Source organism: Notamacropus eugenii, chromosome 1 (genome assembly GCF_028372415.1).
Source record: "Notamacropus eugenii isolate mMacEug1 chromosome 1, mMacEug1.pri_v2, whole genome shotgun sequence".
Taxonomy (NCBI): Eukaryota; Metazoa; Chordata; class Mammalia; order Diprotodontia; family Macropodidae; genus Notamacropus; species Notamacropus eugenii.
In genome coordinates, this window is record NC_092872.1 from 561,349,082 (window position 1) to 561,364,196 (window position 15,115).

The 15,115-nt window shown below is 36.2% G+C and overlaps 1 protein-coding gene across 3 annotated transcripts in view; it reads left to right on the forward strand.

Moving 5' to 3' along the window:
• The window catches only part of PXDN (peroxidasin), a 160,686-nt gene that overhangs the window by 73,213 nt on the left and 72,358 nt on the right, over positions 1–15,115 (forward strand). For all 3 annotated transcript variants that reach the window (XM_072634323.1, XM_072634321.1, XM_072634322.1), the window contains exon 2: positions 14,825–14,896. In XM_072634323.1, the coding sequence (XP_072490424.1) occupies positions 14,825–14,896 (72 nt within the window). The remainder of the gene's footprint in view (positions 1–14,824; positions 14,897–15,115) is intronic.

Genomic DNA, 15,115 nt, shown 5'->3' on the forward strand with positions numbered 1-15,115 from the left:
CATTTGAATAAACAAAAACACTGGAGAAAGAAATGTTTCCTGTCAAATCCTGGCATTGTTGTTAATTAGTTTTTTATCTTGGGCAAGTCACCCTTTCTGGGGCTCAGTTTTCTCATCTACAAAATGGGGGGAGGGTGGGGGTTGAAGTGGAAGTTCAAGGTCCCTTTTCAGTTCTGAAAATATTTGACAAAGGCTCCATTTCTGCCCTCGCATATTGTAATTTTGTTGTATCAGTGAGTATCAGGCCAATAAATCATTGGGTAGTGGAATTCTGGGTTATACTTTTCAGATTCTATCGAATGCTTTTAATCCCTTTTTTCTTCTTCTTAGGCTCTGGGTTTAACTTTGTGCTAGGGCAGATTTCTTCAAAGGCAGAGGTCAGGCCAGATCATCAGTCATGGGGCTTTCCCAGATAGGTTTTAGAATGATCTGGAGCTTTATGGAGTAGACCTGTCCAATCTGATATACACATCCAGCTCTCTCCATACAATGGGGCTCTCTGAGGCTTATGAATTTGGACACTTTCCTGAGCCCCTTTTGAAGTTTGATCTGAGGTAACTGTAATTTGCTTGATTAACAGCTCAGCATTTTTATGGAAGAGGAGAGTTGAGCTCTTTCCTGCTGCTGGAGTAATTGGCTTAGCTGTATTCTACTCTTAGACTACTCTGAGGGGGGACTTGGGAGAAGGCTGTTCTGGATGGAAGCCTGCAGAGAGGAGTGCATTAGAATGATTCTTCAGCTAATCCAGAGCAAAACCTGTCATTTGTGGTTCAGAATAATCAGAAGTCAAAGAATCATAGGTTAAGAGTTGGATGGGACTTTAGAAGATCTGCAAGACCCAGCCCCCTCATTTTACAAATGGGGAAACTGAGACCTTAATGATGATGATAAGGATCACATTGCCAGGTATAGTGCTAAACATTTTACAAATATATTTCATTTGATCCTCACAACAACCCTGGGAGGGAGTTGCTCTTCTTACTCCATTTTACAGAAGAGGAAACTGAAGTTAAGTGATTTACCCAAGATTGCACAGCTAGTAAGTATCTCAGCCTTCCTGACTCCAGAACGAGTGTTCTATGCACTGTGACACCTGGCTACATAACTCTCTGCTTATTTTCTTGAGAAATGAATGACTTCCCTAGTATCACAAAGATAATGAATAGCACAGCTGGTATCTTGTTTTGTGCTTAGCAGGGAACAGAAAAGGTAGCAAGAACATGGAATTTGTATTGTCATGAGGTCATGGATTCAGTGATGGAAGGTACCTCAGGAATCCTCTTGTCTGACTCCTTCATTTTATAGATGAGGAGTCTTCACACAAGTGCAAAGGGAATGCCCATAGAGAATGTACATGGACTGGATAACACATAGGAGAGAGATCAGAGGGCATATGCCTGGGAAACATGTTGGGTGCATAGAGAGAGCAAAGTTTTGAACTAAACTGAAGCAAATTCCTTTCAATGCCTATCATACCCCTTTTGGTACATGACACCCTAGGAGCTTCACTTAATAAAAATGAAAGATATTGGATATGTTTGTTGTTATTCAGTCACTTTTTCAGTCATGTCTGATACTTAATGATTTTGTTGGGCTTTTCTTGGCAAAATACTGGAATGATTTGTCATTTCCTTCTCCAGCTCATTTTCCAGAGGAGGAATCTGAGGCAAATGGGATAAGTGACTTGCTCAGGGTCATGCAGCTAGTATGTGTCTGGGCCTACATTTGAACTCAGGAAGATGAGTCTTTCTAACTTCAGATCCAGTGCTATATCCATTGAACCACCTAGCTTCCCTTTGTTCCAACTTTTACTATCATTATAATAAAATCACCGTCATCCCTACAATACACTAAGTGCTTTGCAGATTTTAAAGTGCTGTACCAATGTCAGCTTTTATTGTTTGGATGCATGAAGAAACCAACCCTGCCAACTCTTATTTGTCTCCCAGAGGAGAACCTATGAATTGTCTTCTATTGATTTAGCTTTGACTTCTTTTCTGTGTTCTGTTTTTGTTTTTTTTTTAGCGAGAATTTCAGTGTGGCTGTATTTTTAGCCCCTCTATTGATGTATCTATTAATGGGTGGATCATTGGTTAAGGCTTGTCTATTAAGAATACCAGAACTTAACATGAATGGTTATAGTCTAAAAAAAATGTGTGATTCTTAATATTCTGTTCCCTATTCCCTGACACAGACTGGGAACCTTTTTGTATTTTTATCTCTTTTATAGGGAGATACCTTGCCAGGCTGCCAGCCTTTAGTGTGAGCTTCTCTCTACTTTTTTTAAAGCTGGTCTTCAGACAGAAGAAATAGTGTATATTTTAAGTGTATTCAGTTGGGTGGTACCCACAATCACTTATGTTCTTGTTGTCATAGCCATAAGAAACCCAGGGGACACTCCTTGCAATGATGAGGCATGAAAGAATAAGATATGAGGAGAGGAGATAGTTAAATCATGAAAATATGTGTGATCATGCCCAGTTCCCTCCTTAATAAGCTGTAGTGACTCCCAGGCTCATGATTTCATTTCTTTGGGAAACTGCTGTTGTGGAAGCTATCTCTACTGCAGATGAGCAGGATGGTAGCCTTTATAAAGAGTTGCAGCTATTAGTGATAAAAACCCAGAGATCTTTTCTGTCCCTTTTACAAGAACATTTGTGGTAGAGTGAGAAAAAGAGGTCAAATTGGACTGGACTGAAAAGACCTGGTTTCCAGTCCAAGTTTTGATATTTAGCAATTGTAGGACTATGGAGAAGTCCTTTTATGTCTCAGATTCAATTCCTCCATCCATAAAGTGTGGGATTATAATACTTGTGATATAGACCTTATGAGGTTATTGTGAAGAAAGTATTCTGTAAGTGTTAAAGGACTATAGAGATGGGGTAAAAATTCAGTTATTTTCAACCACAATTTATAAAGAACCTACTGGGTACCAGGCATTGTGCTAAGTGCTGGAGACCCAAAGAGAGAAATGTAATAGTCCCTCCTCTCAAAGAGCTAACATTGTATTAGATTTAATTATGTTAACTCATTTTACTTTTCAAAACTTGCTTAAAAGTTCTATTTTATGTCAAATTTCTAATACAGTTGCCTGATAACTATTTTTCTGCCCGATGAGGTCCTAAGAATTCTACTAGACAGATTATGAATTTGTTGTTAATTTCTGTGTGCTAAAAGTTATTATTCAGGTAGGGAATTCAAAGTAAATTTCAGAAAGCTTGAAAGCATTTGATTTAGGAATTTTTTCTTGCAGATGTGTATAGTATTTACCAACAAAGAGGCCCTGACATCAAGTTCAAACTTTCAGTTTGTTTTATTAGCTCTATTCTGATGGTCAGTGTCTGAGAATTGTACATATGTCCTTTCCCCTGGGGAGTAGCTTGGTTTTCATAATTCTCAGGAAATCCAGTGTGGGTGACTCTCAGCAAAGTGATTTCCACATCATTTATTTTTCTATACATAGAAACATTATGCATCTTAATAATGCAAGTATTTTACTTAGTTTTATGCATAACAATATAAATAAAATTAATTTATAACAGATCAACACATAAGACCTCTTAATGCCTTATACATAACAAAGTAACAAAATGTTCAGCTAACTCAGTTTTAATCTGTGGACCACAAAATTATTAATAATTTATGAAGTGATTACTTCCTATTGGGGTAGATATTGAAAAAAGATGAAACAGCAGTAAACATGTAAACACTACATTTTATGGTGTACAATTAGATTTGATGATGGAATGAACCACTGTTGGTAATCTTTGAGAATAGTGTAGAGAGAGAAATCAGAAGACGAGATAGATGTTGGACTTTTTTTAAAAAGAGATATCGACAAAGTTTATATTCACTAGAATTTGAGGACAGAGGCTGCTTTATCTTTGTATTCCTAGCACTGTGCCTAGCATAGAGGAGGCACTTAATAAATTCTTGTTTATTGGCTGATTGATAGCCAGAGGAAGATAATTAACATTTGTAAGGGCACTTAAGAGCATGTCAGAATTTAAAGATCATATCAGCCAACTGTATTGGACTTAAAGTTGGGAAGACCTGAGTTCAAGACCTGCCTCAGACTTGTACTAGCTTTGTGACTCTGGGGGTAGCACTTAATCCCTCTCAGCCTCACTTTCCTCATCTGTTATTTGGAAATAATAATAGCTTCTACCTCACAGGGTTGTGATGAAGTGCAAACGAGGTAATACATGCAGCACTTTACAAACCTGAACTGCTATAGAAATGTTATTATTTTGATAAATAATATAGTTTACTAAGGACCTACCATATGCTAAGCGCTGTGTTGTGCACTGGAGATGGCAGCAATAGAAGTGAAACAGCCCCGGTCTTTAAAGAGCTTAAATGCTGTCATAGGAGACATGTACATATACACATATATACAGAATAGATAGGAAATGAGGTAGTATAGTTAGATATGGTAATCTTTAATATTTGAAGGGCTATAAGGTGGAAGGGGATTATATTTACTCAGTAGTAGCTTTAGCACACAGAAACGAGAATTAAAGGATTAGAGTTACCTGGATTCAGAAATAGTAGTTTAATACAAGAAAGGATTATCTACCAAGCACAGGCATCCTACGGAGAATTGTAGAGTCTGCAGCCTCATTCTGTAGTGGGGTTGACCTTGGTGTCTCAAAAGCTACAAATGTTATGTCTTGTGCTTGACTTAATTTCCTGGAAAATTCTAGATTGGTTCATTAAAGAGCTGATTACTAAAAGCGGGTAGCTAGGCGGCACAATGGAGTACTGGGCCTGTAGTCAGGAAGACTCATCTTCCTGAGTTCAAATGTGACCTTAGACTCTTACTACCTGTGTGACCCTGAAAGTCACTTAAACCTGTTTACCTCAGTTTGTTCATCTGTGAAATGAACAGGAGAAGGATATGGGAAACCACTCTAGTATCTTTGCCAAGAAAACCCCCTATGGGATCATGAAAAAGACCAAAGGACAAGAATAGTGAAAGGAAGTGGTGACAAAAGGTCATAACAGACAGCTTTATTTTTGCCCGAGTTATTAAACTAATGAATGTTGTAGATAAAATGGTTTACTTTGATTTTAGTAAATCCTTTGGAGAAGTACGTTATAGTAGCCTTATGGGAAAGATACAGAAATGTAAGCCAGATGAGAATACAATTTGATGAATTTGGAACTGGTTGGGTGGTTGGACTACCAAAAAGTACCCATTAATTGCTCCATGTCATCTTAGAATGAGAGCACTCATGGTATACTCCAGACATCTGAGCTTTGCCTTGTACTGTTTAACATTTTTACTGATTACCTGATAAAGACATAATTCATTAAATTTACAGATGACAAATAAATGAGAAGGGTAACAACATATGAAATGCCAGCGTTAGGATCCAAAAAATTCTTGAAGGGTTTAAAGCATTGGGTCAAATTTAATTGGCAGGAGTAAATGTAAATTCTTACACTTGATTTTAAAATATCAACTTGACAAATAGAAAATGGAAGAGTATAATGTTAAGGAGAGTTAAAGATTTTCCCTATCCATTAATGGACCTTCACATTAAGGGAAGCTTGGTTAGGGGAGATTTATTTTGTAGGAAAGCCCACACCTTTTGTTAATTTCTAATGAGACAATGGTTCTTAAGGGTTGTGATGCCCTCTGGCTCTGAGAAGTGTATAAATACTCCGAGGTGAGGTTTTGTTTTGGGGCTTACTCATTGGACATGTTTGTTTGGCCGGAGGAGACTCTGGGTAGCTACTAAGAAGCCCTCTGTCTTTGAAAACCCAGATGTTGGTACTTCTCTCTCTGGTAGCTATGTATGTATGGTCAGACAGTTGGATCTGTCTGTTGATCTGTGATGTATGTATTACTTACGGTCAGACAGTTGGAAGGCCTGTCTGTTGGTCTTTCTGTTTGTAATTTCTGCTTGTAATTTCTGTTTGTATTTTCCCTGAAGTTCAGGGTGCTGATTTTTTCATATGAACTAAGTAAATGATATATGTACATGATTAAAGTAGATTGTTGTCCCCTCAAAAATTGCTTTCCTTTTAGACAAACAGCAGGCCCTCCTGTGTATGCTGAGGTCTTTGCTGTTACAAGGAAGTAGGGTTAGTTTATCAATAAAAGGTGAGCTGTAAGTGTGTTATGTCAACAGTATGATGTGACCCCCCCCAAAAAAAATCCATCATGAAACCTAATGAGATTTTGGGGGATAGTTTCCAGGGGATAGTTCATACTCTGTTCCTTGTCAGAGCACAGCTAGACTATTGTGGTCAGTTCTTGATGCCACAGTTTAGAAAAACCATTTATGATAACATGTAGAGATTCCAGACCTATGAGGATTGATTGCAGGATCTATGTTGCTTAACTGGGAGAAGAGAATATTTGGGGACTGTCTGAGAACAATATGCAAGTATTTGAAAAGTTATCATATGAAAGAGGGATTAGACTTCTTCTTGGTTCTAGAAGGCAGAACTAGGAGCATAAATAGGAGAAGGCTTTCTAAAAATTAGAACTATTTATTAGTGCAATGGGATCTCTCAAGAGGTGGAGAGTTTTCCCTTCTGGTATTTGAGTCAGATGATGAATGACCACATGTTGGTTATATTTCTTTTGAATATGTGTTGGATTAGATGTCCTCTAATGTTGCTTCTGGATTCTCTGATAAAAATGTGGCTGTTTTGTCAGCTCAAAGTACACCATTATGCATTAAGAAATATTTTGTGCTAACCCTCATGGAACAAAACAATGGCAGAGACAAAAGATATGCCTCATTTCTAAATCTTGGCATATATATATATACAATGACTCCAGGCATTTTCTAATGCAAGAACAAAGAGAGTGTCCAAAGCAAACATGAGCTCCCTGATTTACTCAGTGCTGAGATCCTGGAGATATCATTAGGAGAAAGAAATACCCATTCATTCCAGCTTCCACTGCCAGAGACTCTACATGTTCACCCATGTTGTGTATTACAAAGTTCATCAAAGTTGATATCTACTAAATGTCTCTGTATGCTAGCTGGAGAAAAATGGTCATTAAAGCTAGAGAAGGAAAGTGAAGTATTTGCTGTATAATGGAGATCTTAAGTATTTAAATCTCAAATATTTGTTTCCTTCTTCACATAGATTCAAAATGTATTCTGTCTTTAATGAAATAATGTGTAGGAGTAATGGGAAAGAGTTTTTGTTTGTTTTGTGAAGGGTCTCCCTCCTTTTTTTTTGGTATATATTCAATTTCATTATTGTGGGAGAATTCCTGGTGCAATAGCTCTCTACTCAGATAACCACTCCTTTCAGATAAGCAGTTGCTTATAACAGAGTGGAATGTAGGAGAGTTGCTGTGGAATATGTTGGGATTAAGCTATTAATGAGTCAGAGGCAGAACTTCAGGCCAAGTTTTCCTACCTCTTATAGTTAGTCCTTTAAATCCATAAGCTACACTTCTTCTGAGAGGTATTGATACTGAGGGATAATCTTATTAGAAGTGAAAGATATTTTTAAACACATATAATTTCTCCAGTTAACCTTAAGAAACGTTTAATTTAACCAAAAAAGGATAATAATGTTTTTGTTCATTCATATGAATACAAAAATAGAACTATTATCTTATTGATTTAGGAGTACCCTGCAAAGATTAAGGTTGCCACCCATTTGTGCTTATACATTCTGGTTGACATCCTTGTGATCTCCTAAATTCTTCATTGGAGGTCTAATCAATATTCAGGGGACCATATCTGATTTCTCCCCACATTGCAAGAGTGAGATTCTCCAGCCACCCATTTGTCTCATATCTCAATCTTGCCAAATGACCAGTCTGCCTTCTTTTAATATGCTTTAGACACTGGAAAGAAATCATGCTAAAACTTTGCTATCACAATCAATGCCCCCACCCCACCAATGTCTCTCATGCCATCCTCCCGTTGACAGCACTGCCATCTTCCTAGTCACCCAGATCATAGTCCTTTTTTTTTTAGTTACTGGGGTCTCCTGGAAGCCTTATAATCCTTAAGTTGTCTCTATACATTGCATTTTCCAGATAAATATATTTTGCTTGTGTGGAGATTATGTTTTCTTTTAATGTTACTGCTTTTTGCTTCTCTTCCTTCAAATTGTCCTTCACATTTTAGAAATTCCTAATCACATAACCTCTTTGTTTTTTTTCTTCCCTTTTTTCCATGAAACTTTCAATTGTGAATTCAAGTTTTTCTATTCTCCCCAATATTTCACCTGTGCAGGTCATAAATTCTGCTTTCATAATTCTTATTTGTCTTTTAAATCATTCAAGAGATAAATAACTTCTTGCTATAACTCTTTGCTCTCTTGAGACTCTTCAGGGGTCCTCTACCTCACCAAATGTTGACATATTTCATTATATCTTGAAAATTTTGATTCATGGATGCCTACAATCTTTTTACCTAGTCTGGAGATCATATTCCCTTCTGCTATTAACATCTTGTTAGTTTATTTACTTATGCTTAAGTTCTTTGAGTTTTCTTTTTCCTAAGATCTTTGGTAATTTCAGTTTTTTTCCTTATTATCCCCTTTTCCTCACTTTCTGACTCTCCTTGAATAGGGTTTTCCCTGGGGCAGAATCTCAGAATCTCAGCCTCCTCCTAACTGGGTTCACCTGCCTAGGTTTCTGTTCCAAGTGACTTGGTGGGGAGGGGAAGGATGGGAACAGAACTGGCTCTAATTGGATGCCAGCACTTTTCCTCAGGCTTAGTGGAGTGCCAAATGGTCACACACACACACACACACACACACACACACACACACACACACACACACACACTGTCACCTCTGTTCCTCCATTCATTGTTCCTCCTTTCATTCTGTTGTGGTATAGAGTAGTGCTACACTGCTTTTATGGCATGAGGAAATGACTGCATTTTAATATCTGCAGCATTAGGAGGAGAGGAAAATGTTGGGATGTAAAATAATGCATCTGATATAACTTTATTTGCCACTAGGTTTGCTCATGCTCACATTCAACTTGTAATTTTCAAGAAACTGTCATACTATAAGATACTTCCCCTCTTCCTCTCTCCATTCTCCACCCACCAACAAGTTTCTCCTGGTCATGAAGTGTCACTCTTTAAGTGGTCTTTTTTCTTTTGCACATCTAATAGCTATTAACATATGCCCTTCTTGAGGTTTGGAAGTTCACCATGCTAAGAGGCCAAACAAAATTCTCCCCAAATCTTTTCTGTAATTGTGAGGTCATATATCTTTCCCTCCTCCTTGTTTTCCTTGTGGCAGTTAGCATCTGGTCAGACTCAGCTCTTCATACATACCTACAAAATTTAAATTTAATTTTGTTTTGGCACTAGTTATATTTTCAGACAATTCTTGAGTAATATTTAGCTATATGATTTTTTTTGATAATTTAAAAATTCCTTTTCTTTTTACACTTTCTTTCTTCTCCTCTTCCCCCTCTCTAGTTCAATGTGTTTTAGTTGCCTTGTCTTTAAAATTGAACAATATTATTCTCAGTGTCTTTATAAGTGATTACAGCTCACAGTGACTTTCTCTTTAAAAAATAAGATGTCTGTTTGACAATTTCAGACACACTATTACTTTGACTAAACCTGTGTGTTTTCAAAAGAGAAGCATCCTTTCTATCTAGGTGATGTATACACAACTTAACTATTGTCTTTTCCAGACAGACATCCCCCTGAAAACTCCCCTTTCCTAATACCTGTCAAGGCTTGTTATCTGAATCCCATTTAAGAGATGGACTAAAATTCCCAGTGTGCCTAGAGGGTTTTTCCCAGTTTGACAGTACTCATTTTGTGACTGACTTGACATGATCCATCTGCTTCATTTGTGAAGAAAAAAGATGGTTCTGTGTTTCAGTTGGTAAAGGTAATTCATGTCTCTGAGACTTTTTTTTTTACATCTAGTCATTCCAGAAAAGATTTTTACTATCAGTTTTTTCTTACTTCTATTAAAATTTAAAAAATGGAAAATTCTCTTAAGAAAAGCACATGAGAGATTAGATTACCCTGAATGTCCCTTTAACATCCAAGTCTATTGTACCATAATCAAACCCCCAAATTCTTAACCTGAGATCCTTGAGCTTTAAAAAAATTTTTATAGCTTTATTTCACTGTAATTAGTTTCCTTTGCAATAACATGTATTTTATTTTATCCACCTCATTATTACGGGGTTCATGGGCTTCACCAGACTGCTAACAGACTTTATGATTAAAAAAAAAAAGATTAGAAACTCCTGATTGTTCAACCTCTCAGTGTAACAAATGAAAAACCTGGAAAGAAGCCACTTAAGTGAGATCACAAATCTAGATTGTAGATTTAGAGCTGGAAGAGACCTTCAAAGTCCCTGGAGCCCATCCTTTAGGATAACCAGTCCTAGATCTGGATGGGGAGAGATTTCAAAGGCATGTAGTACAATCTCTCATTTTTATATATGAGAAAACAGACCAAGAGAAGTTAAATAACTTGTTCAAGGTCACATAGGTTGTAAATCACTGGGCCAAGATTCAAACTATGGTCCTTTGACCCCCAAATCTACATTATTTCCATTGTGACCTCTTCAGGTAGTGGTGAAGCTGGGACCAGAAACCTAGGTTTCTTAATATTTGATGAGTGAAAATTGGAAGGCACAGGCTTTCCCTAGGCACATCATTTCCCTAAATGATGTTTCACTTAGTGGAACAAGTTAATGAACTTTGAAACTGTTTTAAGTACTTAGGATAAAGGCTTTTATTCTTCTTGTAACTGGAAAGATTGTATTTTTTTAATGAAAGTATTAAAAAAAATTTTAGGCAATTGATCAATTCAATGCTTTTTGTAACTTGATGCCACTGATTGTATGCAGTGGAAAAACACACTACTTAGAACTTATTAAAATGAACATTAAATTGATTCTGTGTTTATAAGTATAAAGTATTAACTTATCAGTGTATTATCATGGATTAAAAAGATCTTAAAGAAGTAACTGAAAGTAAATTAATGTTGCAAGCAGTTAGTTATATTGCTTTCCCCACAGGCTAAAAATAGTAATATAATTCCTAAAAAGCAACTTGGTAGGTTATTTTTGAGTGTTTGGGTTTTTTTTTTAAGTTCTTAAGATGCAGTCATTACAAAAGTAATAACATATTATAAAATGTGAATTGGTTTTTAAGCCTGCCAAATATTGAAAAAGTTATAAGACTAGCTTTTGACTTATAATGATATTTTCATATGCCTTGGCAGAAGCAGGACTCCTATTGTTCTTATTGTACTGTGAATTAATAATGGTACGTGGAGATGTTTGTTATATTTTTGCACATCAAATACTTCCTGTAATTATGTGCAATTAAATCAGACCACTTTCTCAACCTGAAAGATGAGATTTTCAAGAAGTGGAGATTCCAGAGTCAAAGAATTTTAAAGCTTGAAGGGAAGTTAGAAGGACCCCTCTCTCCTTTGATGCTATCACAAAAAACAATGAAGCACAGAATTTCAGAATTGGCACAAACTGCAGTGGCAATATAGCCCAACCTGTAACTTCAAAAGAACCTGCCCCATCCAAGCAGTAGTTATCTAAACTTCGCTTGAACAACTTCTGATGAGAGGGAAACCATTCCCATCCCAGGGCAGCTCATTCTGCTTTGGAATTGTTCTCATTTTAGAAAAACTTTTTTTTTCTTAGATCAATCCTAAAATTGTCTCTGCCACTTCCATCTATTGGTTCTCCTTGTTCTGCCTGAGGGGGTCAAACAGAATAAATCTGACCCTGTTTCTATTTGGCAGCCCTTAAAATTCAGCTGTTGTATATATGAGTTAATAGATTTGTATCTGGAAAGGACCTTAGAAACCCTTTCCCCACCCCACCCCTTATTTTACAGTTGAGGAACAGTGCCCCCATCAAAGTCAAATGATTTGTCCAAGGTTTCTCCTGCAGTGTGCATAGTATAGGTATGATTTGACCTCCAGGTGGTTTACTCCAAAAATCTATCATTCTTTCCACTGTGCCAAACTTATTTTCTGTCTTCCCCATGTTACAATCCCCTGCCCCCTTTTCTTTACCGATACTGCCTTAGTACGGCTTCTGTGTCCTTCACTTCTGGTTGTCCTTGTTTGGACCCTAGCTTATGAGTATCTTTCCTAGAATGGAAACTGAATGAACTATTCCATATATAGTCTGAAGAGGGCTGAGTAAAATGGTATTATTATCTCCTCATTCCAGTACTTCTTATAATTCAAGGTTACGTTTGCCTTTGTTTACTGTCATTTTTGCCACTTTTGACCCTTTGAGCTTGCAAACCAATAAAAAGAACATCTTTTTAGACAAACTTCTGTCTTTCCATGAAACTTCCCCTTCTCCCTCCCCAGTCTTTTACATGTAAAGTAGAATTTTTGAACCTAAGTATAAGATTTTACTTAAATATATACATTTAATTGTCTTATAATCACTTTATTATATTATCTTTTAATTATACCTTATTATTTTTTCCCAATAAAATGTAAGGTAGGAACTCTTCTACTTTTTATCTTTGTAACCCCCACCCATTAGACAGTATCTGGTACACAAAATAAGTACTTAAAAAAGGCTCATTGTTTCATTGATCCTTATTAATTTCATCTTACATGATTTGGCTTTCCTCAGCTTTATGTAGTAAATTTGAAAAATGTGCCAACCAAGGCACTGAGAATAATGTTATACAGTTCAGGCTAAGTATATATTCTAAGACCATTTCAAGATCTACTGGAGGGACTGCTGATTTGACCTAGAACTATTATGGACTACTCTTTGAGCCTGGCCATTTCAATCAATTCCAAATTCAACTAACTTTACGATCATGTAGTACACATCTTTCCCTCTTTTCCACACCAGAAGTATAAGGTGCTTTGTTAAAAGTGTTAAAGCACTGATAAGTGCTTTGGTAAAATGGAGGTCAACTACATTTAGAGCATTCCTCTTACCTATCATTTAATAACTTCTATAAAAAAAGAGATAAAGTTCACTTAGTATGACTTGTTCTTTCTTTATCCATGCTCATTCTTTTTGGTTACTGCTCACTTTACTAGATGTTCACTGACCGTCTCTTTAATGAGTTTTAGAATTTTGCTGTAAATTAAAATCAAGCCCATTGGCCTATAAGCTAGACTTGTCTTCCTTTTTTTTAAAATAGGGAAAACATTTGCCCTTTTCCAATCTTACGGTACTTATGTTTCCATGATATTTTAAGTAATACTAACAGTGATGTAGCAATCTTATCTTCTGGTTCTTTCAGTAGTCAAGCACATAAAGACCAAGTGACTTAAATTTATCAAGGATCCTTAAGTGTTCTCTCAATAATCTCATTTATGTCATCAACTTCCTATGAGATGTTTAAAAAAGTCAAAAGCCAAAACAAACAAACAAAAATGCCAAAAAAAAACCCCATGAGTATTTATTTATAACAATGAATTTTGTTGTCATTTTTTTCTCATTCAATAAAATACCCCTTTGTGGTTTTACCAGTGTAGCACTAAATCTGCATATTAATTTAGGAAATATCCTCCTTTTTTTATCATGTGGGCGTTGGCTCAGCCATGAGTGCTGTTTATCACTTCCATTATTTAAATCTTCCCTTTTTTTTTTTAAAGTCTTCTCTTAAAAAGCAAAGACCTTTTATAGTTAGATTTATATAAATCCTGATTGTGTCCTGGTAGGTTACCTCTCTAACATTTCAAATATTTTACATTCACTTATAGTTATTTTGAGTGTAATTTGTCTTATTTTCCTATCATTTCCTTCTGGGTTTTGTTATAACTACTTATAAATAAGGGCTAATGAATTTTAAAAATTGTTTTATGGAATATTGATTCCATTCCCCAGTTTAGCTTAGAGTTTTACAGACCTTAATCTCTTAAATTCATTGGTTGCATCTGTGAATTTCATATTTGGTCTCATTGATTTCAGATAGATTTTTAAGGTCTGCCCGCTACAGTTGCTTGAAATTCATGTTTGGAGCTAATAATAGTAATAATGATAAAAAACATATACACTGTATGGGCATCTGTTTTTCTGATTTAATATGTCTCCAGTTTCCAAGGGATTAAGGCTTAAATTTCTTATCAAATGGTGGTATGTCTGTTTCCTTAAAGTTCAGGGAATGAAAACATCTTAGAGAAATCCAGAGAGGCTGCACAATTTACACGGCTGCTTTAACTGTTTTATGGTTGAGTCCCTTTATTGGCATTATGTGTAATTCCTGTCTACCTTCTCCATCAACCAGCTCGCACCCAGTCTTTAGGTTTATTGAGACATTGAGTTTTAAAGTGATAGCAATGGACCTAGGATGTTAAAAACAACAACAAACCAAAGCAAAACAAACAAAAAAACCCAAACCCCCCAAAAAACCTACTTCAAGGATGCAGGATTTCCTTGCTATGAATATTTATCCTCCTTGGATGAAGACTTCAGTACTTTAGGATTTGTGAGTTGGTGAGGAAGAAGAAACCACCTGGTGGCCAGCCTTTTCCAGATCTTAACTAGCCCGATCTTTGGATGATGGGTACTTGGTTACCACATATGTACTTAAAGCTTTTCCACCTTGGAAGGACCTGTTGGAACTTGTGCGCTGCTGATATATTCTTTGTTCATTCAAGATTACTTGCAAGACAAGAGGGCAGAGGGGGCATTAGTAAGAAAAAAAAATCGTGGATACATTTATATACGTCAATCAGTAGGTACATGATTCTTAGTCTGTCTTCACCTTGCCATCATGGTTATAAAAAATGTCATGAAATTAGGGAATGACAAATGATGCTTGCAAATCTCCCAACTTTCATCCTCAGTCTTAAAGAAAGTATAAATAAAATTTATGTTCTTGTTTTCCCACAGGGACTTACGATTTAATAGAATTAGAGAAATCCAGCCGGGAACATTTAAGCGACTGAAAAACTTGAATACATTGTAAGTTGAAATTATTTTTTGAAAAAATAATAAAAATTTTGTCTTTTAAAAAGATAGCTAGTTCTATATTGTATGCATAGTGGGGGGGGAGTGAGGTATAGAAATCATCGCATTAATAATAGCTCATTTATATAGTGCTTTCAGATTTATGAAATGCTTTATATTCATTATCTCGGGGTGGGAGTCAGGATACTGGATTATTGCTCTAGATCTGCCATT